This window comes from Hippoglossus stenolepis, chromosome 20, assembly GCF_022539355.2.
Source record: "Hippoglossus stenolepis isolate QCI-W04-F060 chromosome 20, HSTE1.2, whole genome shotgun sequence".
Classification (NCBI taxonomy): domain Eukaryota; kingdom Metazoa; phylum Chordata; class Actinopteri; order Pleuronectiformes; family Pleuronectidae; genus Hippoglossus; species Hippoglossus stenolepis.
The window spans coordinates 5,519,884-5,546,437 of record NC_061502.1 but is presented as its reverse complement, the minus strand read 5'-3'; the positions used below and the strand labels follow the sequence as shown (position 1 = coordinate 5,546,437).

Here is a 26,554-nt window from a genome sequence, read left to right as displayed (position 1 = left end):
ATAAAGCTGCAACAAATTTCACACACTCATAGAAAACAGGTTCCTGAATGTGCCAGATTTTTTTCATCAATTATTCCCTGGGAAAACAGTCAGAAACATCATCAACACCCACATTATCCAGACATTTTACTAAGGGGCTGGCAGGATAAGTTTCAGAAAACGTCTGAAACAACTGACTCTGACATTTGCTTTCTCACATGCAGCCCCTCTGGCAAATGTTTCCCCGAAAAAATGTCAAAAGTTCAGTGCATGTCTGAAAGCAGCTTTATAGGCACTCCCCCATCATACCCACCAGCGTTCACTCAGCATGTCGTTGATTTGTGAAGCTGAGTGCGTCATATTGACAGTTGGCGGTGAGGGCGTGGCTGCTGCGGAGGTCGTTCGGGACCGCAGAAACCCACTCTGACCTGAGAATGGGGACATTGTGCAGCGAGTGGACAGAGTCTCTGACCTCAGAGCGGTCTGCACACACAACAACACAGGCTCCTTTGTTACCGCCGACAACCATCAGTCACATCACGCTGCAGCGCCGAGTCACAGACACTGACTTCGGGGAAAAATACAGATTTTTTCCATTTGCACTTGTTTGACTTGATATCTTGAAATGAAAACCTGCCACACAGAGACATGTGTAAAAGTCAGACAATGGTTTTTATTAACAGCTCATTACAGTGTTACTTATTAAAACAATAGAAAAAAATGCATAAATTAAGTGCAATCAGTTTGGTCAAATAAATACATGAATATCAAAAATCGTACTAAAAACTGTTAAAAATGTAACTTTGCATGTCTGGATACAGACTCAGTGTAACAATGCTCCCTGCCATTATCAAAGATCTTCAGACCTCATCTACTATTACATGTTTTGAATGTGTAGCAGATGAGGCAGACAGTAGGAGCAACAAAGAACAGGACATTTAAACCCGTTTTCATTGTTTTTTTAACAAAATGTCAGTAGTAACCAAGGCTTAATCTGCTCAGTGCTTCCACAGACATTGAGTGCAATAAGAGCTTAATGAACATTAATACAGACTACAATCAAACAGGTGAGGGCGTGTTAAAGTAGCCAGCTCTTTAGCGCAGCCAGGTGGATCAAGACCACACTGTTTTGAACAGATCTGGACAAAACAGCATCAGATATTTGAAAAACTCCATCCAAATCTGAGTGTGCGCGCTAAAGCGAAGGCTATTTTACATATTGAATCACTTAAAATGATCTTCAAATATATGTTAGTCTAGATCTGGCACTGACTTGGCTGTATTGGTGATTTAGGCACAGTGTCCGGTCCATCTGAGGCACAGGGGAGCAACGTATAACCTTCACTCCACAGCGAGCGTTCTAATCTGGGACGCTGCTGCAGCTAATAAAGTGTTGAATAATGTTGCGAGGAGCCTGAAATGGAAAACGGTTGCTCGAGCAGATAAACTGGAACATTTTATTTCATTTCCTGGCTCGTTCCGTTTGTTTTTTAATATCACACCTCTTGATAATTATCCAGCGGTTACTTTATCAGTTGCTACGCTGTTGCATAGGGACACTTCCAGCGCCTCTACCGTCCTTGCCAATCAACCACCATACAGCAGCACTGCCCATCTAAAGCTGCGTCAACACACAAACCAAACGGTGCTCGGTGAAACAAGACAGTGGTCCTTCTTTAACAAAAAAGACAGACATTAAAGCTCAAACGTCCTTTCCCCCCGGGGATGGTTAGGTCGCCGTGACAAGAGCGGGGACTCTGATGGTGCTTGGCGGTACCTGATTTTCATCCTCGATCCGATAGGTCACGTCGAGGCGAGAGGCGGACGCCCCAGCTCGCTCCGACATGGCGATGGGCTCGTCCTCGTCTTCCTGAGATTGTAGATGGTCGAAGGTTCGATCTGCTTCTTCTGATAAGCGGTTTTCCTCTTTCTCTTCCTCCCTCTGACGCAGGGGACACAAGATTAAATCAGCTGATTGACAAATACAAAAACACATTAACGCGCTCTCAGAACTGTAACACACCTCTTTCTTCATCCTGTAGTATTCGTCGATGGCGTACTGATATTTGGCTGAGGTTATGCCAAAGAGGGAGGCCATCCTCTCGCCAAGGTAGTCACATGCTGGAAAATCATAACAGGGAGAAATTGGAAATAATACAAACCAACACACTAACAGAAATGATGCAGCACCCATTTTGGAAAAACTCTTTCCACTTTGGTACAGTTCAAGTAAAATACAGTACTTTTTCCTCTTTGTTAAACACACTCCTCTTATAATTCTGCACAAATGCTGCTACTTAATGTCAGCAGCGTTGATAATTCAAACAGGTCTACAGCTTCACTGACATAAGGTGAACTCAGAATTGAGATTTGCTGTTAACACAGAAATGTGAGCGTGTATTTTTATAAATCTAGTTAACTGGATTCGTAAAGTTTGAAGTCTGAAGTTCTTCATGACACAAAACTCCTCATGCAGCAGCAGGACTGTGAGTGCAGCACTTAATATGACGTGAGACCGAGCAGTGAGGACCTGCAGCACATTACATAAGCAGCAGCAGCAGAAAGTGCTATGAAAGTGATAAAGAATATATAAAATATGAACACGAGTGTAGTATGATTAGAGTATGTAGAAGAACAAGGAATCATATCAAAAGTAAGGCTACATCTACATGCTCGCCAACCCACACGTACAAATGTTCCACCAAAACAAGTTTCCCCTGACAACACTTTGCATCGTCACCGTAGTTGTTTCCTTGGCTTAGTGCTGCCCAGGACAACCGTGATTGGTCAAAGAAACACAAAGAAGCCAGAGCATTTTTAACCTATAAAGGGAGGATAATAACAAGACTATTTCTCTGCACTGACACAAGTTGACACTATCTGGGTGAGATAACCATTACTTTGACCTTTTGACCGACCTTCTCTCAGTAGAATAAAACTAATGAATAAGAAATGGAGGAAGAAGCTGCCAATGACGACGAAGCATCAAAGTGTGTGGATCACAAAACTACCAACAAATACAAGGCTGTTAAAAACACATCTGATAACTCATCTGCTGGCTTTCAGCACAAGGGAGACAAGACACAAGTGAAGTAATAACCTCATCTGAATGTGTTTTCAACAGACTGTTGTATGTCGGCGTGCACACAGGAGCATATAAACACTACAGTAAAGAGTAAGAACGTTTCTCTGACTGAGGGATGGTCATCGCTGGTCACACAGGACTGACAGGTGACAGTCCCAGCTCACTGGATCTCAGACTCGTGCATTATGATGTATGGGCTGTATTCAAGTTGAGTATTAGTTCAAATTTGTTCAAACTTTATTTAGGCTCCTTTTTCTGACACAATTCAATTGGTAAACAAACTGACCTCTTTATTGTTTTTTAGTACTTGTTCAGGTTCATAGGGATGATGACCTCCAGAGAGTCATTAACCTGATCTGGGACAGGTTGACCGTATAGATGTATTATGACACATCCATGTGGTTGACCATGCAGTATGAGGTGATGTGAATAAAAAAAAGGCAGCAGCATGACATCAGAAAGCCTGAGTTCAGCCCACAGACGGCTGACTAACACACTCATCCTGCATCATTGCACTGGAGCTATACGGCCTCCATGTCGTAAATAAGGAACCTGGATGAACAAACCTGAGACAGTGGACGTGGCCGCTCTCCACATGTGGAACCAGAAGTATGGACCCCAGGTCATCTTGGACTGCGACACAACAAAATAAAGTCACCGTGACTCTTTTATTTTGATGAGGGACTTGCGCCACTGCTGCTTCTCATTTGAATTATTTACTCACAAAACAAATTCCTTGTCCCTCTCACACACAAACAAACACACACACACACACAGTCCTTCCTCCCATCATCCCCTTTGTCCTCATTTATCTCCTTGTGCCCACACACACACAAATTCCCCAGCCCTCCTCTGTTCCTCACCCTCACCGCATCGACCGGGGAGGACAGCAGGTCCTTCCTCTCGGGCTCCTGGTCCTCGGCGTCCTCCTCGTCCGTGCTGTACTCCTCCATGGTCTCCCCGCTGGAGAAGTGGATGATCCTGCGAGGAACCTTCTCCCTCTGCTGCTGCTCCTCTCTCTTGTCCTGCTCCCCCAGCTCCACACACTCAAAGTCCTTCGGGCTCTGTGTGATGGAGTTAAGGATGGAGGCAAATATGAAGACAGTCTATTATTATTATTATGAGACTCTTTTTTTTAATAAGGGGGGGTCAGTCAGTGGATGCAGCCTCCAGGTAGGATTCAAACACTGATGCAGGGTGTGGGGTACAAATGAATAAATAACATTTCTCGTGTCATATCCTCCTCATCACCAGGCAGAGCTGTGCCAGTGTCATCGGGCTGCAGGCTGTGACATCATTCACCGCACTGGGCGAGCCAGACACTGACGTGAGGCAACGTGAGGAGAAGATTTGCACTGACCTGCTCCACAGCCATGTTCTGTCCTATCGACACGTTCACGTTAGTGAGATACAGAGAAATATCGGCCATTGTCACCGTCCTGCTCCGCGTCTGTGGAGGCTGCGCCCTCAGCAACGTCACCGCACGCACCGCCGCGACCGGAAGTGTCGTGAATCGCTCCGTACGCACGTAACGTCCACGGAGACGCAGCGGAGGAGCAAATTTAAAAACATATGTCCAACAAATCTATATCTGTCCATTTCTTTAAATCATTGTACCCATTCAATTATTTCATAAACTCGATAGAAGAAGTATATAATGTATAAATGATCATCTTAATGTGATATTTGACCGTAAAAATGTTACTACACAATTTAAAGATACAAATTACAACATTTGATTTCAATATAAACAGTACATTTCACACCCAGACTCTTAAATAATACCCCCAATAGATTTCCCCCGCAGGATTCCTATGTGAATTTAAATTTGAATATATCAAGACTCTACCACAAATGATTTCTCCTTTAAATGTATGTTATATCTATTTTTTGACATAACGTATGTATTTTCTGTTTGAGTTTCTTTCACTAATATTTATTTATCTGTGTGTTGAGCACATATCTGCAATGTTTGTACATATACACATATACACAAGATATTCAAACCGTCAAAACACGATCAATTGCGTAGTAGCAGTTGTTTAGCTATACTTCAGAATAATCACATTTTAAATTGACTGTTATTATATTTTTTATATATGATATGTATATATTTGTAACCTTTACATGCACTAAAATGACTTTAATTCCTTATTATTGTTTCATTTAAAAAAGGAAAAGATAACTACAATTTTGTATGTGTGATAATTTGGTTAAATCACTTTCGTTATTGTGTTTATATTTAATTTAGGTGTTTTAATTTTTTCTTCTTAATTTTACATTGTTGGATTTCACTGTCTTTTGCTTTCACTAAAATATTAGTAGTTCATATTCTAACCTTTCTATACTTTTGACATCCTATGCAATGAATAGAAATGTATAAAAACAGTTTAGAATTTAGTAAAAGCAAAGGTATGAACAGCCTTTTTCACAGCAGTCATTTTGACAAGTAAGTGTTAATAATAAACTCACAAATTATCTGCATTGTTTTCATTTTTTTTAGGACCAGGTCTAAAATGTCTGGATTCAATCAATTATGAGAGAATATTTAAGCGATGATGGCAAAAATGTACCAAATAATTAAACAAACTTTAAAAAAGTGAAATTCATATTCAAATAAAATGCTGTATTACTACTCATAATCGTACATTTTAGTTGATTATTTTAAATTGAACAAATGAAACACAATTATTCTAAATACTGTTATTAGTTTTGAGGAATCATGTGAGTGAAGTCAACTTCCTAAATTGTCAAGGTGGCGAAAGCACCATTCAAGGAGCCATTTTACTAAATTAAGCAGAAAGAACATGTGACAGGAAAGATGTCACAGAGAAAGACCCATGATGATCCTACCTGCTGCATGCAAAGGTTAGCTGCTCTCTTTTAAATGTGATTATATGATGGGTAAGGTCAGGTGTGCTTTGGTTACAGTCATGATTATTATATGTAGCAAAATCAATGTGTTTCCTACTACGAGAAGTCAAAATGGCTGCTGAGAGCAGGTCCATAAAGATGGATGAAGCACATTTAGTTGTTTCAGATTCTGGGTCCTGGTATTGAACAGTCTTTGTTATTATTAGTTGTAAAATCTTTGTGTTTCCTACTCTGAAAAGTCCAAATGTCAGCTGTGAACAAGGCTAAGGCCTATTCCAAATGAGTAATCTCAGTTAATGTTGTACAAAAGCATAAAGTATGGCAGTAAACTACCAAGATAAACCTGATCAAAGCTATGAAACTTTATACTGAAGAAAGGGTTTACAGTAAATGGATGTGAATTAACATTTCTGACGGGGATGGAATACTTGATGGGCTTTCTGAGAGCAGGCTCAGGGCCCGGTGGCTCAGGAGACCCCAGAGTGTCTGTCTCTCTTTTTTGAAGTGAATACTATTAACATTTCTTATCTGAAGTTCAGAACTCAGTTAAAAGTAGGGTTATTCCCTTTAGATCTTTTTCAATCTCCATCCTTGAATATTAAGTATCTGCTGATAGGAAGACTGGTCTGATATGCATTTATAGGGTCTCATGGTTTTAGCTTTACAGTGTGGAACACGGCCAAGTTCACTGACGACTGCACTCAAGTGCTTTCTTCAAGTACTTGTCCTTACCTTAGAAATTCCATTGTATGCTACTTTATTGCTCGATTCTTCTTCTGCTATGTTACATTTTTCTGACTTGTCGATAACTACGTCCTTCAGGTTTTATTCTCTTCAAAAAAAAGGACGTTTTCTGTCATAGTTTCAATCAAATTGTTCTAGTGCATTAACGATACATTATTCTTTCTTGTTTGAACATTCAGACGCTAAGCTTTTAAACAGACTGAAATATTATTACTGCACTGGAAGAAAAAATTAAATGATAGATAGATAGATAGATAGATAGATCCCCAGAGGGAAATTAAATTGCCATAGCAGCAGCCACGTTTATCAAAATACGATAAAGTACAAGGTAAAAACACACAAAAAAGGAAAATACACAATACACAAGATGCTGAGGGAGTCCCGCACACTAAAAATATGTCGGAAATAAGGTGCAAAGGAAGTCGTGATACTGTTGTGGAGAGTAATGGTGATAACATACTGATGAAATGATGATAATATTCATAATATTAATACGTATTAATGTCTTTATAAGGTTGAGGTTCTTGCAAATTAAAACTTTTAAAGAATTAGTAAAATCAGCTCATCTTAACCATGCTACTACCAAAATGCTGCTCACGTGTTAATGCTCCATTGACAACAATGATACAATCTGTAAAAACTATGGAAAGTCTCATTTGGCAACAACAACTTCACAATAACTTCACCTGACAATGACTTTCAATTGACTTGTTTCTTTTATTTTGAACATTTTCTAGATTACACATATAACTGAAGGTTTTGATTCCAGCACATTCATTTATAATATAACTTTTACGTTCAGGTATTGCAACTTTCTTCAAGTAAAGAAGCTGTATTTAATTCACCCCTGCATCATCTTTGACTCAACTTGGCACAACCTAAAGTTAGTTTTTGCACCACTAGATGTCAGTAGAGGCCCAGCCAACGCTGAAAGCTGACTCCTCTGAATGGACAGTGAATTATTTGGGCCTGATTTGTACAAATCACCCGCAGGAACCTGTACATCTGCACATTCAATCACCCTGTTTAGATACCTCCCCTCACCCTGGAGAGCTGCAACACAACTTCAACAGGAAGAATTTACTGGAAGTCACAAACCCACAGAGCTAACCCTCAGACCTATGATGTCACTACATGTAAAAGCTGGAGTTTCCACATGAAAAAATGCATGTCAGCCTCATTTTGTGACTTCACACAAGTGTTTGCTGGAGGTGCATAAGGAAATCAGCTTAATTTTTAAACGGGTTTATTAGTTATGAGCCAAAATATGCATCCTCTGCTCCAGAAAAATCCCATGGGTTCCTCTCACACTTAGGTGCTAGTGGCAACATTTTCCATTTCTGTGAATATTAAATTTGTGCCGATTTACAGCTTCACCTCGTTTGGATTAGTTCAGATCAGAAATTGTGTTGCGGTGTTACATTCGCTCAGTCCATGTTTCCTATTAGTGAGTGACAGCAACATTTAAGCAGGCTATTTATAATCAGTCACACGATTGCTCAGGTCAGCTGTTTATCAGACAAAACATTATTAATCTTGAGCTGCCAGAAATTATGGATTTCTCTAAAGGGTAAAATCACCACCACTGGGATGTATCTGTTGTCTCTTAGAAAAAGGTTACCGTTGTATGATGTCGCGAGTCACTGAACTTTGAGAAACTGCAGGTCCCAAACTTTGTAACTGGATTAGATGCATAAATGGATGCTTGTATGATATACTTGTTCACACCCGATTTTAAGCTTTGCCCCAAAGATACTTTGAATACAGGAAGGATATATAAACAGTTAATAATTGGAAGCTGTTATCAATTTCACAAAGTGATGGTTTGGGAGGTTTTTGATCGGTGTAGGAAAATTCTAGCAGCCAAAAAGAATAGGTTAAACAAGTTTATTGTGTGTCTTGTAAGAGACAGTGTATTTTTTTTGTATTGGATCCTCACCTTAAACCCAGATAGCATACCGATGTGGGCCACTTCAGGCAAGGATGCAGCCCTTCTGGCCTTTGTGGCCTGAATAAAATGGATTTCAGCCTAAAGTTGCCCGCTTGCAAAATAGCAAATGTGGCCCAAATATCCCAAGATAAATGAGCAGGCAAGGCAAGGTATAATCTGGATGTGAACCTTAAGTAGCCCATGTGGTAAATGGTGAATATGGCTCAAATGGCATTAAACAAATTCGGGCCATCTTTGGTTGACATGCGGTATTGGTATGGCTTACTTGTGGCCCAGATCTGGCAAACAGGAGTGGACCGCCCAAGTGCCACCATTCCATGCAGCCTGTGGGCTGGATGTAGGATGTTTGGGATGTGTGCCAAATCTGGGCCAAAACAATTTTGCCATGTTACCTGTGTTGCTGGCCGGGGAGCTGTTGTTTCATGTACATCTTACTCATCATTCTCCAGTGCTGAGGTGGTAAACAGCAGAAGATTTGATTCAACTGTACAGAATAAGGTGTAAAAGGTGGTGCTAGGTTTGTGCATGTGTTCACCTTTTCTGGCTTTGAGGAGAAAGTTATTTATGTTTTCAAATAAGACCTAAAGATTTGACTTTCCAAACTGTATAAGAGCATATTTATGAAATCAGTTCCAATATAATAGCTTCCAAACAGTGTAAAATGGAAGATATTAGGATTGCATGGCGCTTTTATTCCTAAACCTTGAGCAAAGTTTGTTCAGGTGTCCAGTGTGTGTGTGTGTGTGTGTCATAGAGATAAAGAGTTCTGTGCACTCTTTGTGTCTGTATTTGGTGAATACATGTGTGGGTTTGCACAATATGTGTGTGTGTGTGTCTGTGTTCCATGCGAAGCAGAACACTCTCACTGCTTTTAATGATGGCATCCATATTATGAGACGCTCCCTTCCAGCAATGTCCCTTTTACACCACGGGTGATACGAGCTCTGCTGTCGACATGATTCATCCCTCTCACTGGCCCATTGCTTCCAGATAGTTAAAGGTCTATATAGCCTCAAACATGCTTTTCACTGAGACTGTAGGAGTGTTGTTAACTGCTCTGCAGAACATGGGAACAGAAACAGGCATTTTGAGAAGAGGCGAATCAACAGAAAAATTCTAGTTTCATCCAGACAGTAGGTGATTTGTTCATTTTTAACCAGAGGGGATGGTCACCAAAAATGTTGTGAATATTACTTTATAAACATGATCGGTCGAGAGCAGCCGTACGCAAGTTATTTAAACGCGAGTAAACCTGCAAAAATAGGCCATTAACTCCTTTCTCATTGCCAGTAGAGAGGTTTGACTTTCTGTTTGGTTTCTCCGTCATATTCGATTTCACAAATGCATCAAAAACTCTCACATCTCTGTCTTGCCAAATAAGCGTGTTTACCTGGGTGTCACGTTTGCATCACTACCGATCAGAGCTGCAGACTATTTGACCCGGGAGCGAATGCCGTAAGAATCCACTCCCATTGCACACAAAAGCCAAATGTTAGTGGGTGTAAGTGGATTTTTTGACCAACGGAAAAGGAGCTATAGAGAACTATGCTTGTTATGTCTATCTACCAAGTTTATGCTGAATCCTGCCTGCCGAAGATGGTAAAATCTTTATGGATGGCCAGTTGGCCACTGACCAAAGACTAGGGTAGGATTTCTCCCGGTGCTGCTGATGGTCAGTCTGAGTGAAACAGATAGCCGGTGTGTTTGTGTGGGAGACAGAGGGAAAATGAGCCAAAGAGCTCAGCATTAACAATAGGATGTTCACCTGCATGCAGACATTCTCTACCTGCACACGCAGCCCTCTCTCTCTTAGGAGATGGGGGGATGGCTAAGAGGGGATGACAGATTTGGCAGGCTATTAATTTTGGTTTAAAGGGGATGGTACCCCCCCTCATCCGCTTACAAATTGCCTACTGCATCCATGCAATAAATACCCAGGTGTCATATCGCCACCACAGCAGGCATACATCTAACTTTGTAAAAAGAAAATACATCTTTCTTTCTTTCAACTTTGACCCTCCATTTTCCTTCACTAAAGAAAGTCACATTAGTCAGACACAGTATGAATCAGTTACTTCATCTTGCCTCAACCCCTCACACGGAGTCACACTTTCCCTTTTCAAATGTCGTTCACAGTACATGCCCAGCAGTTATTGTGCTCTCGCTCTCTGTGCTTTGGCTCAAGGTTAGTCACACTGAGAGACTGATGTAGTGAATGACGGCGTTAGTAATCACACAGTTGAATTCCTCTCGCCACTGAATATAATACTAATCAGACACAAGAGTTATATTTCAGATAACTCTGCCTTTTGAAAAATAACTTGTGCAAGAGCCAGACAGTCCAAAATGGTCCCGGTACCTAAATTTAAGATAACGTTTGCCTGTATTTTTCCATTCTTGCACATTATACACTGATATTTTTTCCGATTTAAATATCTAATTAACTTTAAAATGGACTTTTTAACTTTTAAAACAATACATCCCTCATTTCAGACAGACAAAGGACAGAGCAGGCTTCTCATTTTTAGCCATATTCTGGTGAGATTAAAGCTGAAATTATAACTTTTTTGGGAAGATTTGATCAGCTATAGCCAGCTAGCCAATTAAAACTAGCATTAGCCCCATGAGTTGGCTAAAAACATCAACTCTGGCTGATGTTTAATTTAGTCTCAAATCTGTCCTTGAAGTCTGCGGAGTAGCAGTAGTGAGGTCCTGTCAATACACACAGTCGACAAATCGTGAGTCAGTCTCAGTACAAATACTTTTTCATCCAGATGGTTACTAGAGTCTTCTGAGGATCCTGAACATGTTTTTAAATTACCCTCTGGGTTTGAATTATCTTCCACAGAAACCAATGGTTGCCTCCTTGACTGTATGCTGATATATGAGAGGAACAAATTGTGCCTTGTCCCTGAAAAATGAGGAAATTCGGAAACACAAACAGCCCAGATAGTTTTCGCTTGGACGGGTTCAGGAAAAATTCGGCCCTGAGCTACAATCTACCTCCAAACTCTTTAAATGCAGAGTATCTCTGTTATTACAGCATCTTGCTCTTACATAGAAAAATCTAACTGTATGCCTGGATACAAGAGCACAATCATAGCTCAGGGGTTTAAATAACGGTCACTTCAACATGCTGCCTGCAAAATGAAGGAATCAAATGTGAATTGGATGAGGCTTTAAAACCTCATATCAGAGCAGAAAGTGACAAACAGCAGGAACCTTGATGGTAAGCACAGGCAGGCCTGACTTTGTGTATTACAGCAACACAAAGGAAATGAGGAGGCATCTCTTCAGCAAGGGAGAGGGAGTGAATATTAAATACTATTTCACGGGGTATTTGGGCTCCAGCTGTGCTGATAAAAGACTTTCATTGCTTAGTCTGCTTTTGGGTGGATTTTGCAAGCCGTGTAACCACAGCAGAATGAAAGGCTAGAAAAGGGCACAAGAGTATCAGACGTTTATACGCCTTTTGCAGTTTGGTGACAACAGATGCATTTGAATTGTTAATAGGGCACAAATCATAATACAAAGAAAATAAACAGCTTACCACAGGGCATGTGTATGTGGTGTTATACCTGGAGCCGATTTCAGAAGGATGAAGCACACCTTGCCGAGTGTGCACGTGCGAAAGGAGAATGTGTATTTGTATTCATTAAGGCTGAGTTTTAGGCAGACAAAAACAATCTGAGCCTCATCCTCTGTGTATCCTAATCACCACCCCTGACTCCGGAAGGTGTTTATCTGCTGTTATCAATTCCTGCTCCAAAGCAAACTGCCTATCACATAAATTCATTTTCCCATGTTTGCGTTCCGAGTCCAGACATCAAAACATCCAGTTAACTCGGGGCCCCTGTGTTTGTATGGCCATATTAAAGCGGCTCATTACAACTGAATAAACAGAGCAAAAGGGCAAGGATGTAATAATATTCACTCCAAGCAGAGAAAGCTATGTACCGTGAGCCAGGAAAACTTATGGGTGACTTCGGGCACTCATTACTGTGCAATTTGAATCATACCTGTGCACTTGAAATATTTCAAGGTTCGAACACCCTTGCTGTGTCTCAGTTGGTGGACTTCCATACTCAGACTACATAATACGTTCGCACTAACATATAAATCAAATTAGTGTAAAATGGTGGCCGAGGAAGGAGGACACATCATCGATGCTGATGGCGGCTTAATGTCAATGTGGTATGACACTTTGGGCACATCGTAAATGGTAAACAGTAAATGGCTGTATTTATAGCCTGTATTTAAATCACACTTTCTCGTCTTGATACCCACTCAAAGTGCTCAACAGTTCACCCAGCAACACATACATATTCATACAGTGCATCTATGTGCAGCACTTTATCTATCACACATCAATCACACAATTTGGCCCAGAGTATCTTACCAACACTTTGACACGCGACATGGGGATCTTTCGGATCGAACCGATGACTTTCTGGTTGGTGAACGACCCGCTCTACCTCCTGAACCACAGCCGCCCGTAGACTGTATGGGGCACGCCAAAGAAAGTAGGGTTTTTAAAACAAAAGAGCAAAGCAATCAGGAGATATTTTAGCAGTCGGGCGACAATCATGTTCATGTGTTGCGATCATATCATTTCTCAGACCAGAGTGAATTATAATTTTGCGATGAACTAACTAGTCTTTTTTGTTTTTATTCAATTTTTTCTCAGATGTTAACATTTTAGAGTCTTTTAAGCAGGGTTAATATCTCAAGTGCAACCCCCTGTTTACTTCAGCAGACACGTCCGCAGCAGGTGGCGGGGCCAGGACCACTGGGGTGAGGTTGCTGATTGAAGCAGAACTAGACCTATCGATCTATCAGTGTCCTGCTGCTCACAAGGAGGACGGAACCAGGAACCCACTGGGGGGCCGCGGCTTCGGAGCTCTTACGTGGGTGTAAATGTATTAAAGGTTCAGTGTGTAGAATTTAATGACGTCTAGTGGTGAAGTCGCATGTTGCAGCTGAATACCCCTCACCTCACCCTCCCCTTCCAAACATTAAAGAGAACCTGTGGTAGCCTTCAGTTGACATAAAAACTCAAAAGGTGTTTAGTTTGTCCAGTCTGGACGAAAACATGGCGGCCTCCGTAGAGAGGACCCACTCCTGATGTGAATATAAAGTATTTAAATATAAAGGGGCCTATTCTCGGGTAAAGAAAACAACAATTCGTACAATTTAGATGAAACATACTAGTGAAAACATCACTAGGATTATTTCGTATTCAGTTTCTGCCAATAAATCCCTTTCACCTAAATCTTACACACTGAACCTTTTAAAGTAAATTTCTTTCCTCATCTTTTTCTCAACATTTAATTTACCCCATCACTTATATATTTTTCACCATCCCGAAGAACTGCTCCATCTGGGATACAAATCCCAACCAGATGCTTTCACTCTAACCAGCTGTTTATCATTCAAGTGGGCAATTAAAACGTCAAGTTTACCATTGCGCTTTACTATGTTTACTTTATTTAATCTTTTTTGGGGCTTCATTGTTTGTGACTTTAAGGCTCTCTCATATGCATATATATTATAGTGAATATTTGTTTGGGTATGGAAATACAAAATTTGCCTCAATTACCCACTGTGACAATATTTGCATTTTGCATTACTGGGCTGCGTTTGCATGCTAATGTGTAAAACGGAGAGGAGAGAAAGAGGAGACAGTGAGATTCACAAACTATTCATTGTTCTGCTTTCTGACATGTGCAGCTTCTGAGCTCCTCGCAAATCAGAACAGGCTGCTTCTTCTTCCTCAGACAGGCTGGGAGACGACTGCGCTGTCAGAACATCTATCAATACAATACATCACACACACACACACCACGTACACACATGCACACATGCATTCATGGAGCACAACACTCACACATGAACACAAACACAGACATACACACCTCTGACATTAAGATGAATGGCACACATCAATGTTTCCATCTCCTGCTCACTGCGGGGCCCTACAGACGGGCCTCTGCCGCAAAGTGGAGCCAAGATCCCCTCATACTGCCCTGTCATGACCATGAAATTTACTTATAATAATTTATATGACGTGACTTCGCTTAAAAGAGGATGATATGCAACATGCTGGAAATTTGGCGGGGGGAGGGAACACGAGAAAACGCAGAAGGAAACTCAAAGCAGGTGAAGAACAGCTTTGCCGCAGAAGCAGCCGTTTTATGACTCGTGGCCCGAAGTTGGCATCCAAGGGCGGGAGCTGCGTCTGCTGACATCCTTGAGATGCTGTGAGTGTGTCTGGGCAGAAGGTAGAACACAACACACAACACACAACACACACACAAATACACACGGAATCTGAGGATTATTTTCACTTCAACTCTTCACAGACGTTATTACTCATGAGCGTACACTGAGTGATTGGCAAATGAAAGAGGCCTGAAAAGACGGACGGGATGATGGTTTGAAGGCCGACACACTTTCCGGTTTAGATGAACTGATGCTGAGCTCTGATTTGGGAGTTGATAAATCAGCTGCCATATTTCTGTAATTATGCCAAGGATTTGTTTGTTGGAGTGTGATTAGAGCGCAGCCTCACTTTCACTGACATTAAGTCCTAAAGCTGAAAAAAACCCTCCTTTTAATTCTGCTGATTTGTTTAAACTTTTTCTTTTTTTTTTATCAGATTCATTTCAATTTGCTCCAACGAGTTGTCACTGCAGATGAAACAAACTAGGGAATAATGAGGCTGTTATTAATAACTGATGAATAACTGATGAACTAGAAAATGATTCTTTTATTTGCCTCTTAACTCCAGCAAAAGTTTGGTAAATCATATCCCTTAAACTTTCATCACTGTCACTGTGTCGTAGCCAAAGCCACATTGCCTTCGGCCGATTTCTGTAAGAAAACAACACAGACCCCAAGTGAACTCTTGTAACCTCTGCATGCAAGAGCGACTTCCCCTGACGCCCAGTGAGATGTTTACCTCCGCAAACTGGAGCCTCGTTGACAGATCTCCTTACAATAGAGAAACCTGGGGTTAAGGGAGGATACAAACAACGACCGAAGAGTTCAAGGGCCCCAAATTGGGGCCAGAGAAACGCTTCTGTCACTGACCAACCACAGCAGAGCAGTTAGCCGTGTCATTTTGCTGTCCTGCCCCCTCTGTGATAGATGGATCGCGGTAAACCTCAGAGGGAGTCGGGGACACGTGTATGTGTGTATATGCACGCGCAGTCCTCAATAACACGGACGCCTGTGTCAGCCTGTGTGTGTGTGTGTGTGTGTGTGCAAATGAATGTGTGGGCACGCCGCGTTCCTCTGGAGGCAGGATGCCGTTTCCACATCCTTCTCTGCCTATAATTAGCCGTCCTGATAAAACACCAGTTTGCTGGCGCTTGCAGGATCAAACAGTGATGAGCAGGCAGCTCTCTTCACGGCACACTGCAGACGCCAGGTGGCTGTCCTTGAGTTGAGTGCCGGGCTATATGCAGTATGCATCTGGAGGGCAATTAATCAGAAAAGGCAATTTGATATTATATTATGACACTTTCGCAATCACAATTATGAGACGCAGAGTCCACCTGATTTGGCGCAAGCTCTGTGTTTGTGAAACCAAGAGGTTTTTTTGCATTTCTCGGAAGATTTGTCACTGATTCGAGTTTTGCATTTTCGGTGTCTCGCACACAAGCACGCACGCACGCACACTTAATCACCAGCAGGTTTGGGACTTTATGAAAATGATTACCCTCCCGTTATGCTAAGAGGAGGGTAATCTTTTGGGGAGCAGAGGAGGGCCTTTGAACTTTTTATTGACCCAGTTTCTACTTTGTTCCATTCTTCTGCTTCTTCTTCTTCTTTCCTTATGTGATTTAGTTAAAAAATGGCAACAACAGATGGTTTGTATGTGCTCTATTGGTACAGACACACTCACCTGTATCAGGGCTTTAGTGTCCCTAGTGAATTAACATGATAAACCCATAGGCTTTATATAAACATGGGGGACACATCTCCACTTCTACCTGAAGGCAACAATATCCCATATATGAACAATGCCATCTTGTGCCGGAGGGCCAGAGTGCGAACAGTAGCGTGATTAAATAGGTGTTACCAGCGGCATCACATATCCTCAATTCAAAATTACAATGTGTGCAACACTTTCATCTACTACCAAATACCTGCAAAAACTAAGAAAAACGCTGTACTTTGTCTTCATTGCTAGTTAGGTGAACATGGTAAAGATTACACTTAGAAAAATGCTTTAGTGCTGCTGTGTCCTCCATCACTGTAAAGTTATAAAATAGAAAGCTCCAGTTTGTTTTTTAATTTTTTATTCAATGAAAACATTATTAGCGCTGAGGAGGGTCTTGCTTTTAAGAAACTGAAACATAAGATTCAGACCCACTCCCCCCCCCCCCAACAGTCTTTGTGCAATGCCTTAGTGGCAGAATATGAACCTACTATTAGGAGTGTCAGCCTCGTCAGCAGGCAGCGCTGAGACGCTGAGAGGAACAGAGCACGTTTCAGTGCAAACAGGAAAAAGTGGGTTGACGGTAGAAGGTTGCATGAATTTTATCCCCCGATTACTTCTTGTAGTTAAATGTCAAGAGATCCCTGTGGAAAGATTCAGGGTCACAATGCTCTGGGATATTTTGACCTGACACAGTGAAGGTGCTCTTATTCAACTTGATGGAACAAAGGTTGTTCTGTTTCTAATGTGAATCTGTCAGGAGGATGTGATTCACTCCCAGGATTAGCAGCGGTATATGGTGATTTATACCTAAAAATAACAGCAAACTGTTCAAAAAAAACCTTTTGGGCAGAAACATTTCTACTATATCCTCTAAAAACAGATGAAGTCATGTCAAACAACTTCACACCAGTTTTACTTCCATCTTTATCCAACTTTTACTTTGAACTGTCACTGAGGCAGCTCCGCGGTGACAATGAAAGTAATTTGTGGCGTGTAGTGTCCGACTGGCTGTGGCTGAAAACTGCTGAGCTAAATTGACACTCACTGTAAACTGTCTTTAAAGAGACAGCACGTTGCTTACACTTTGAAATCCTGTCTACTGCGCCAACACAAATGGCCAAAAAGATGTTATAATTGGCCATTATGCAACAATAATGGTAGTCATGTCAGCTCTTCGCAACGGGCTGACTCTTCTCTCCCCTCATCCCCTTGATTCCCTCTCTCCCGTGCAGTCTGCTCTCTCTTAACAAAGCAAATAGACGGAAAAAGAGTGTGAGAGACAGAGAGTCAAATGAGAAGGAGTCGCTAATCTAACATAATTGGACTGGCAGTATGTCCATGGACTTAAGGGTCAAGAAACAGCCTCATGTGAGGTGCATGAGGATGATGGTGGAGCGAGAGGCCACCGTTTCAGGATGCGTGAGGGCGAGGGAGGTGGGAGGTGAGGTGGAAGATGGGGAACGGGGTCAGGAAAAGGGTAGAGGTGGCAACAGAAGAGAGGGAGAGAGCCAAGAGAGTAGTGAGGCTAGGAGTGGGTGGCTGCTGAATTGAGCATGTGCTTGCGAGCGAAGGCTCTTTCAACATCCAGCTGATTCAGGAGCGCTCAGATCTCACACTTTTTTAAAAAGATGTTTTTGTGGCATTCTTGCCTTTAATTGATAGGATTATCGAAGACTTGTGTGTGTCACTTTAGCAACTCTTAGCTCTTTGTTTTGGTTTTTCGCGCCCCAAATTTCAAAGTTGTAGCCTACTCTGTGTTGTTTTGGCTGTTTGGTTGTTTACAGCAAAAAACAGCCAAACCCTGAGGACAGACGGACAGTTAGTAACTAGCTAACAACAATATAATAAGCAAATAATTACCTATGGAGTTGGTGGAGACCAAAACAGAGCTAAAAGAGTGAATACCGAATTTAAATCAGGCAAATATGATTGGCCAATGAATAAAAGGTCAAAAAAGCTCATAAAAAAGCTATTCTATGTTTCTATTTGGGCCCCAGTTAGCTTCTACATGGTGGTTGGGAATATATGGTTTGTTCATTGAATGCTTTGATGGAAAATATGTACCTCATGAATAAACAATTAACAAAAGATTTAAAGCTGATTAAAACATAAAAAAAAACTGTGTAGTTGAGAATACACCTACCTAAATAAAAATGTTTTTTAATCACAATTCAGGAAATAATTAATTGCAGACCACAATGTAGTGTAACCCGACAGCTGATTCAAATATACATTCAATACACGCTTATGAATGCCTGCACTGCAGAGATCAGGAGCTTCAGTTGATGTTCACAAAACATTAGAAGAATGGAAACATTTTTATCACAGTGACTAAGACTGTGTTGGTACCAGACAGGCTGATTCACACAGTATTACATTGTGTGTCAATAAGGTAGCCAGTGCACTGAAATACATGACTATTTCACCATTGATTCGTTTGCACAGTGGGCGCTCAGGATTAGTTTTTTTAATGACGAAAACTAAATAAAGATTTCAGTTGATAAAATAATTAAATTTTGCGTATCAAAACCAGATTAGCATTATAATAAATCAGATTTCCACCAGAGAAAATTAAACATGAAACCTGGGTCCTCAGGGGACCCCTGGGGGCTCAGGGCAGCCGCTGACACTGCAGCCTTGAATTTGACAGGTCCAGTTGTTCAATATTAAGTTCAATCTAATGAGCCTTAGTTTTAAGTAGAATAGTAAATGATCATCATAATAAGTCTTGCTCCTTTGTTGATTCATTTCCCAGCTCTCTACTTGTGTGCTGTTGTGTCTATGTTTGAAGAAAAGCATGCAGCAATTCTGGTAAAGGGAAATACAATATCCCAGTAAACAGTGGAATCCCCACAAACATCTCGTGACCAGGAAAAGATTTGGAGGCCCAGAGAGAACAAAGGATCGAATTTTCCCATTTGCTCTCAATAGGAAATCTGTAATGAGAGGGCAAAGGCCTCAGTGGGCTCTTGTCTGATAAGTCAAGCCATTTTGTGTTAGTTGCATTGATGAAAAAAAAATCATTTAAAAGGGTTTAAGTTTTCACTCTGCAGAAGTCAATACAGATTTTCCATTGGGTGCAGGCAGTGTCTCATCTCTCTCACTTTCTCTTTTTCTGTTTTTCTATCTGTCTTTGTTTCTCTCTGGGTAATTCTTCCTCCCTGGGAAAGTCTTCCTCTCACTGCCTCTGTATCTTTCTATCTGTCTGTGTCTCCTTTGGGTTATTTCTATTTCCTCCCTTATTTTCGCATACTATACGTTTGCTGCGGTGCATCAATACTAGTCCAGAGTGGACAATTTATTACGACATTAACATTTAGCTTCTCAACTGTGTCCCGAATCGCAATTTATCTCCCTTGTTGATTTCATCTCCTACTTGCAGGTGTTGTTCTTCACTGGCCAGTCTGGGCTTGTCTCAATCAATGAGTCACATTCCCTCGATCTCATCTCTGTTTCACCTTTAAAGCCCAGTTGAATATTTCAGCTGTAATTTGGACTCAACTGAGGGAATGCACATGGTGGATGGCCAAATAATACAAGTCTATAAAAGATATTTGTTTAATGTGTCAGAATCTGGGTGTATTGCCAAGTACCTTTAAAGGAAGTTGCTGTGGTGTGCAATACTAATAAAGTGCAATAATAAATACAGAATTAAATAAAAAAAACACTACAAAAAGGAAAGTGCAAATATGTTGTAAGAGCTAGAAAAAAATTGTGCAATGAGCGATAAGATATTTATTTTTGTTGCGCTCAATTAGTAAAACAAAAGATACATTCAGATTGACTAAAGGAGGAGAGAGACTGACTAAACCTTGGACAATGTTGTAGACACTTTCTAAACACAGCAATCCTGGCTGTAATGGGCTTTGTAGAATTTGTTTAACTATGTGAAATATCAGGGATATGGTGCCACTGTGAAATATAGTTACGAATTTATGCTCTGTGTCATTACTGTCTCAATAAAAAGCTCTAGTTCACTTTCCCCTGTTTGTATCTCTTTTCAATCAGATCTAAGCCAAGCAATTGTCTGTCTCAAGGTTGCATTAGACATATAGAAGATATAGAACGATTACCTCAAGGGGGCCATCAAGGAGTATTTCAGACTGCTAACTGCTGCCTGTGTTAAATGAATCAGATCCAGGTGGCCTCTGAAACATGGAGTGGATCCTTCTCTGGGAAGATGCCTGCTGACACATGAACAGGGGGGGTTGTTAACTCCCTGAATTCTGCTGCACAGGTGTGTGGTCGATGCTTGTCGTGGAGAGATACCTGCCAATACAGGCAGCATAGAGGCAGGAGGATATTCCTACAGTTTGCGGCCACCCCACACACGCATTGCACATCCTGTAGCCTCTGGATATGAGCTTTTGTGGACCTTTGAGGGCAGATTCCTCTGGTACTACAGGAGATCTGTCCCTTCCGACCATCAGGCTGCATGACAGCAGACCTGGCTTACCTCCTGGCCGAGATCAATATCACCGCCAGCACCTGCAGGGTCAGGAGGACAACCACCAAAGCCACTACTAACTGCTCAGTAGTCTGAGGATAAAAGAGGAGGTGGATGACTGTGTTGAATGGCTTGAGGCCCAAACTCTGGCCAGAGGAGTCAAAGAGCAGCATCGGGCCACAGACACGGGCCCAGCAGTCACTTTATTCACACTGCCTCGTGCTGCCCACCACAGTCACAGAAAAAGACTTTCCCTCAGGGGCTGCGACAGCCACCATCTCACGTCTTTACACTGTTCTTCAACCTGCTATCTGATGCCATGTCCCTCCCATGGTCCCCCAGTGACACACCAAGGCTTCCAAGCATGGCTGCTTAGAGATATCAACACCTTTCCCCTTCTTCTGTAAACAGATGGTATTTTCCCAGTTGGATACATTTAAACGTCAAACTGTGTTCGGCATATCCATTTTAATTTAGTAATATTCAAATATTACCGCAGTAGAGCCTTAAGCATTGTCAGCAGGATGTGGCCTCCAAGGATTCTGAACTATGAACTCTAACCTGTAAAAATGAGCAAAATTTCAAGATGTTTGTGACATTAAAATAATGAACACAATATTTTACAGACTCAGCAGAACTCCTCCAAGGTTCCCCCCCCCGCTCCTCATCTGCTGAACCCACAGCATCCAAAGCGCTCTACTTAGGGCCGTAACTGCCAGGGGCTAAATCAGCATAATATATATCAATTACGATGAAGTCAAAAAGTCAGAATTTACTGTTAGATTCACTGAAAACATTAAATGATCATTTATATTAGTAGTTTAAATAAATGTTTTTTATTATATCAGCATAAAAGTGTCCAGCTCAGGATCCAGTGATGGTAACCATTAGTTACCACAAGAGAAGTTTGCTATTAGTGAAATAAACAATTTTAACTAGTATTTAAACAATGAAAGTGGGTGTACAAGTTGGTAAATTCAAATTTCAATGGAAATGGAATGGAAAATAAATTTCTGATGCACATTAATGCAGCTATGCAGTATTCAGTATACATATTTTATATACATATAAAAGGTCCACAACTAAGAAAACGCTATAGGGACCAAAAAGAAAAGCAGACATCCTGACTAATGGTTTTTAATATAGTTGAACACACTTTCTCTAATAGATTCAGTGAACTGAAAAGTCAACAACATGACCCTGCTTGTTCAAAAGCTGTTTTCTTTTCCCTGTTATTTCCCCCTGACCATATGTTGCACAGAGCTATCTTTAACAGGGAGCATGTGAGTGAGCTGTGTGAGGCCCCTCGAGGGGTACAACAAACTAGTGGCCCTTTGACCTCCACTTAGAGTGAGGACTTTCCATCTCTGGACAACTTGCCCTTCGAAGCACTCTGCTGTCACTTAAATGGCTAATGGCTCCCATTCCCCCGATGCAAGGAAATTAGGGGGCCTAATACAACATTGTGGCTTGGCTTTTGGTGTTTTGGGGATAACAGATTGTTTCCAAAGTAGTGGAAGGGGGCAGGCTTGTTGTGAGGATGCCTCATCAATCATCATTTGACGCCCTTTAAATGGGTGTGCGCCTCCCTAAGGGATTTTAGGATTGAACTGCAAAGGATTTAAAGGGCAAGCCTACTGTATGTTTTCCCGTCTAAGCAGTTTCTAAAGTAACTCTGTGCTCAACTCACACTCAGCATTTAGATGAGGACTACTGACGCTGTGCATAAATGTTTCACAAACCCCTACACGGCCGTCATAAGATTGCTGAATAGATACTGCAAACAGGCCGTGGTGCAGAATAAATGACAGCAACTATTCAAACTACAATCTTTCTGCTGACAGCTGACAGACACTCCTCATTGAGAACCAGAATGACTCTATAAACGCTGTGAATGACACGTGTGAATGATGAGAGGGATGCGAAGGAGGGTTTGTGACTCCGCTTCATCAAGCAACCATTACATGCAAATTATGAAACCCACAGGCCGTGTGCTAAACACTTCAGGGAAATCAGAAATGCCTTTGGGACGACCCTCTCTGGGCTGGCCTCTCCCTGCAGGAGCACTGGAGGACAGGCTGCGGTCATCAGGGAGATTCAGCTCACATTGATCTGGCTGCACTATAGTATACACTGGTGGCAGTCAGCCAGTGCATCTCTCTCCCCTGGCTCCCAACCCATTTGGTTGTGTTGCATTTGGTTTGTTTACTCACTGATTTTCCTTCCAGCTCTGTAAAGTAGACTTGTTTTTAGTTACAACTCATGTGTGTGTGCGTCTCCTCTGCTTTGTCCAGCATGGAGTCAGCTATCACAATCCATTTAATATACTGTATATATATATTGACATCAAAAAATTCCAGAAATCAGCTTCTAACACTCTGGCCGACATATCTTGAGAACTGTTCATCGTATTGGCGTCATACTTGGCATGTGTATTGTTGAATTTGGCATGATCTGGACACGCGAGGGGAGGACTTATCAACGTAAGTGATCATGATACAGAGCGTTCAGGACCACAGGCACATTCACAACAACTGATTCTGCAGTTCAGGGTTCTGTTTACTGTGTTGAGCTTCAACCCCCATTTTAAATAAACAGGTGAACAGCTCTTTCTGCAGCAGTGGGGGGGGGGGGCAGCTTCAGGGCTCTGTAGCAGGACTTTTCCGCTCAATTACTGCAGGTCAGCCGCCAGCATTACCACAGGCAAAGCAAACAGCCCTTTCCAAACCGACATGTTTACAACGGGCATTGCACTAGTGGTATATAAAATATATTAATATTTCGCTTAGATTTAACAAAATAGTAGAAACAGAACATCCAGTGTTACACACAGACACAATTTTACTTTAGGTGAATAGTTTGGCATTTTTCAAAATGTGCTTCTCTTTCTTGCCAAGAGTTAGAATGAATGATGCCACTTACATCTGAGTGTGTTATGAAGCCGTTCCAGCAGCTAGTTAGCTCATCTTTGAAAATACTGGAAATAGGGGGAAACAGCTACAGTATTCAATCACTGAGAGGTGCTGGTAGACAGATCTTATTACATTTGGACAGACTCCTCAATGGAATAATTTCCCAGAATGTTCAACGACTCTTTTAAACATCAACAAAATACCCATACATTATGAGGCTCCGACATATTTTTGTTTAAACTTTGGCACTGGCTACACAGTGTGAAGCCTCTCGTCTCTGTTCAAGTGACAGCGAAGTAACAGCAGCCCGAAGGAACCGAGGACAGAATCCTCAAGTGGAATCGTTTGTGTAATTGAAACGGGTCGAGTCGCTTGACCTTGCAGCAATTTGAACAGCCTCCTTGAATCCTAAAAAAGCTGCTTCAGCACGGAGGAATTTGATTAATTACTTGTATAATTGCGGTGCTATTTCCCCTCATACGTTTGAAAGACTGCCTCTTTTAGAAAACAAACATAAATTGCAGGTTTTCTTCGCATTTAACACAAAAAATGTTAAGAGGAAACACGCCAGGCTTATGCACATTATCCACTAATCTCCATTTTGACAGGATGACGCCAGATTTAGGAAGTTTTGGTTCGTGAAGGCAGAGTCAGAACAGCAGTGACTTCCAACACACGAGTCTTGTGAAATGACAGCTGGATGTGAGCCTCGGAATACGACACTGACAGAAACGATAAAAAAGACGCATCTGGTGCATTTCATTTAAACCACTGTCATTGATGCTCTGCGTTTCATCGCTCTCCTTAAGACGCCTTCTCTATTTTGTCAACTAAAGTTACCTCTTTTTTTTCTTCTATAAAAAACATTTTCCTACTTTAATTTGTGTTGCCACAAGCAATTTTATAGTAGAATGAGCTCTTTGATGAACCTAAAAAGCAATCATTACTTCATATTTCTGAATTCCTGGCAGCCCGCACACCTTTCGCATGTGGATTTAAGACGTAGGGATCGTGATCGGAGCATTTTCAGGGATGTGTCGCAGATTTTTTTAAATTCTTTTTTTTCTGACTGGATTAAAATGATGCATTATCAGGCATACATTGGCAGGATGAAATAGCCAATGTTTATTCACTGCAGGAGAAGATGAATGGCTTCTCCCATGGTCTCCTGTGTCAATCAGTCAGGTTGGCTCATTAGGTCAGCAGATTCTGAGCCGCAGGGGGATAGTTATTCAAATCCCTCAAAATATGCAGAGACAGTGAAAACACCTTGTCCATGAATAACAATGGCCTCGTGCCGCAAGTGCTTCCTGTGTGGAATTCAGCCACTGTGATAAACAGAATATTGGAGACGCTGCGGAGAGGCAGCTTTGATTTACTGTAAATAAGACAACATGATACATAAAATTATGGGCATAAGAACAAAGCATGACATGCCAGTCCTGTGTGTATGCAGCTCACACAGACACACACATGCATACTCTCAGAATAAATATATACTTGTAGAATAATAGTAACCCAATTAAATACTTATCTTTAAAACCCACAGTACACACTGCTGATGGTCAATATGTAATCAATCAATCAATCAATCTTTGTTTGTATAGCAGCGTTCAAACAGGTTAGTCCAGCAGAGTGGTCCACAATTTACTGATAAGCCAAGAATAGAACAAAACACATACAAATGCTGTAAATTAAATACTGCAGAATCGATTTTAAATCTAAAATAAAAATACGAATTAAAAAAGACAGTAAATACGGACATTTTTTAACAAAAGGGCATAAAAACATATACTGAAAATATTGAATAAAATGTAAAACATAGATACAAGAAGATGTCCATAAACCATATCAGGCTATAGATATATGCTTGTGTTTAAAGATTCCAACACAATCAAACTAGTTATGTTGATATTATTGAATTGTTAATTTGTACCTACAGAATACTGACAACCAACTTTCAAAACAGTGAAAGTTTTCTATTGCAGATGTATTTTGTGTGCAAAGAAAAATAAGTCACAATGAAACTATACTCTTGTACAAGTATACTCATGATACCTTTTCAAGTACTCTTCTAGCACCCTCTATGTGCACTTGAATCTGAGCTTGTAATAGCCTAAAGATGCTCGGAGAGGAGTTTGCATTCCAAAGCTTTATCGAGTCATTCTTCTGCAGAACAAAGATCCACTTAAGGATACCTCACGATGCTGGTATTTTATAGGTATCATATTCCTTATTGCTAGTTTTTAGTCATGGTATTATCTTTCTACTTCAAGTGTGTGTTATGTCACAAAATCTTCTTTTTGTACATATACTGGTCCTGTTCTTGTGCACTGCTTATTTTAAAAAGTAAAAATGCACTGCTAGTTAAGAATAAAAAAGTACATTGTTAGTGTGTGTATTAATGAAGTACAGCTAAGGTGAACATACAGGTGTGCTGTATCCTTTTTCTAAATGTTAAGTTATTTCAGTACATAACTAGTTTACTATTATTCTGCACTCAAGACCTGGAAACAAAGACTTTATACAACTCCTAATTAAATTCAGTGTGTGTTCAGTGCTCAACGCCTAAATATTGCAACTTATGAGTGGACTACTTGTCCAACTGTAAAAT

General features: G+C 41.1%; 1 protein-coding gene across 2 annotated transcripts; it reads right to left on the bottom strand.

Annotated features, from left to right (window-relative positions):
- Positions 1 to 632: 632 nt before the first annotated feature.
- LOC118099954 (protein FAM177A1) lies at positions 633 to 4,574 on the bottom strand. 2 transcript variants are annotated; one of them, XM_035144791.2, is made up of 5 exons: positions 4,425 to 4,574; positions 3,928 to 4,128; positions 3,631 to 3,697; positions 2,003 to 2,100; positions 633 to 1,921 (listed from the first exon to the last, which is right to left on the bottom strand). In XM_035144791.2, the coding sequence occupies exons 1-5, from the start codon at positions 4,491 to 4,493 to the stop codon at positions 1,709 to 1,711; spliced, it is 648 nt and encodes a 215-aa protein (XP_035000682.1). In that variant the 5' UTR covers positions 4,494 to 4,574; the 3' UTR covers positions 633 to 1,708. The 2 variants fall into 2 exon arrangements, with proteins under 2 accessions (XP_035000682.1, XP_035000683.1); XM_035144792.2 differs by having other exon boundaries at positions 3,934 to 4,128.
- Between the last annotated feature and the right edge of the window lie 21,980 nt (positions 4,575 to 26,554).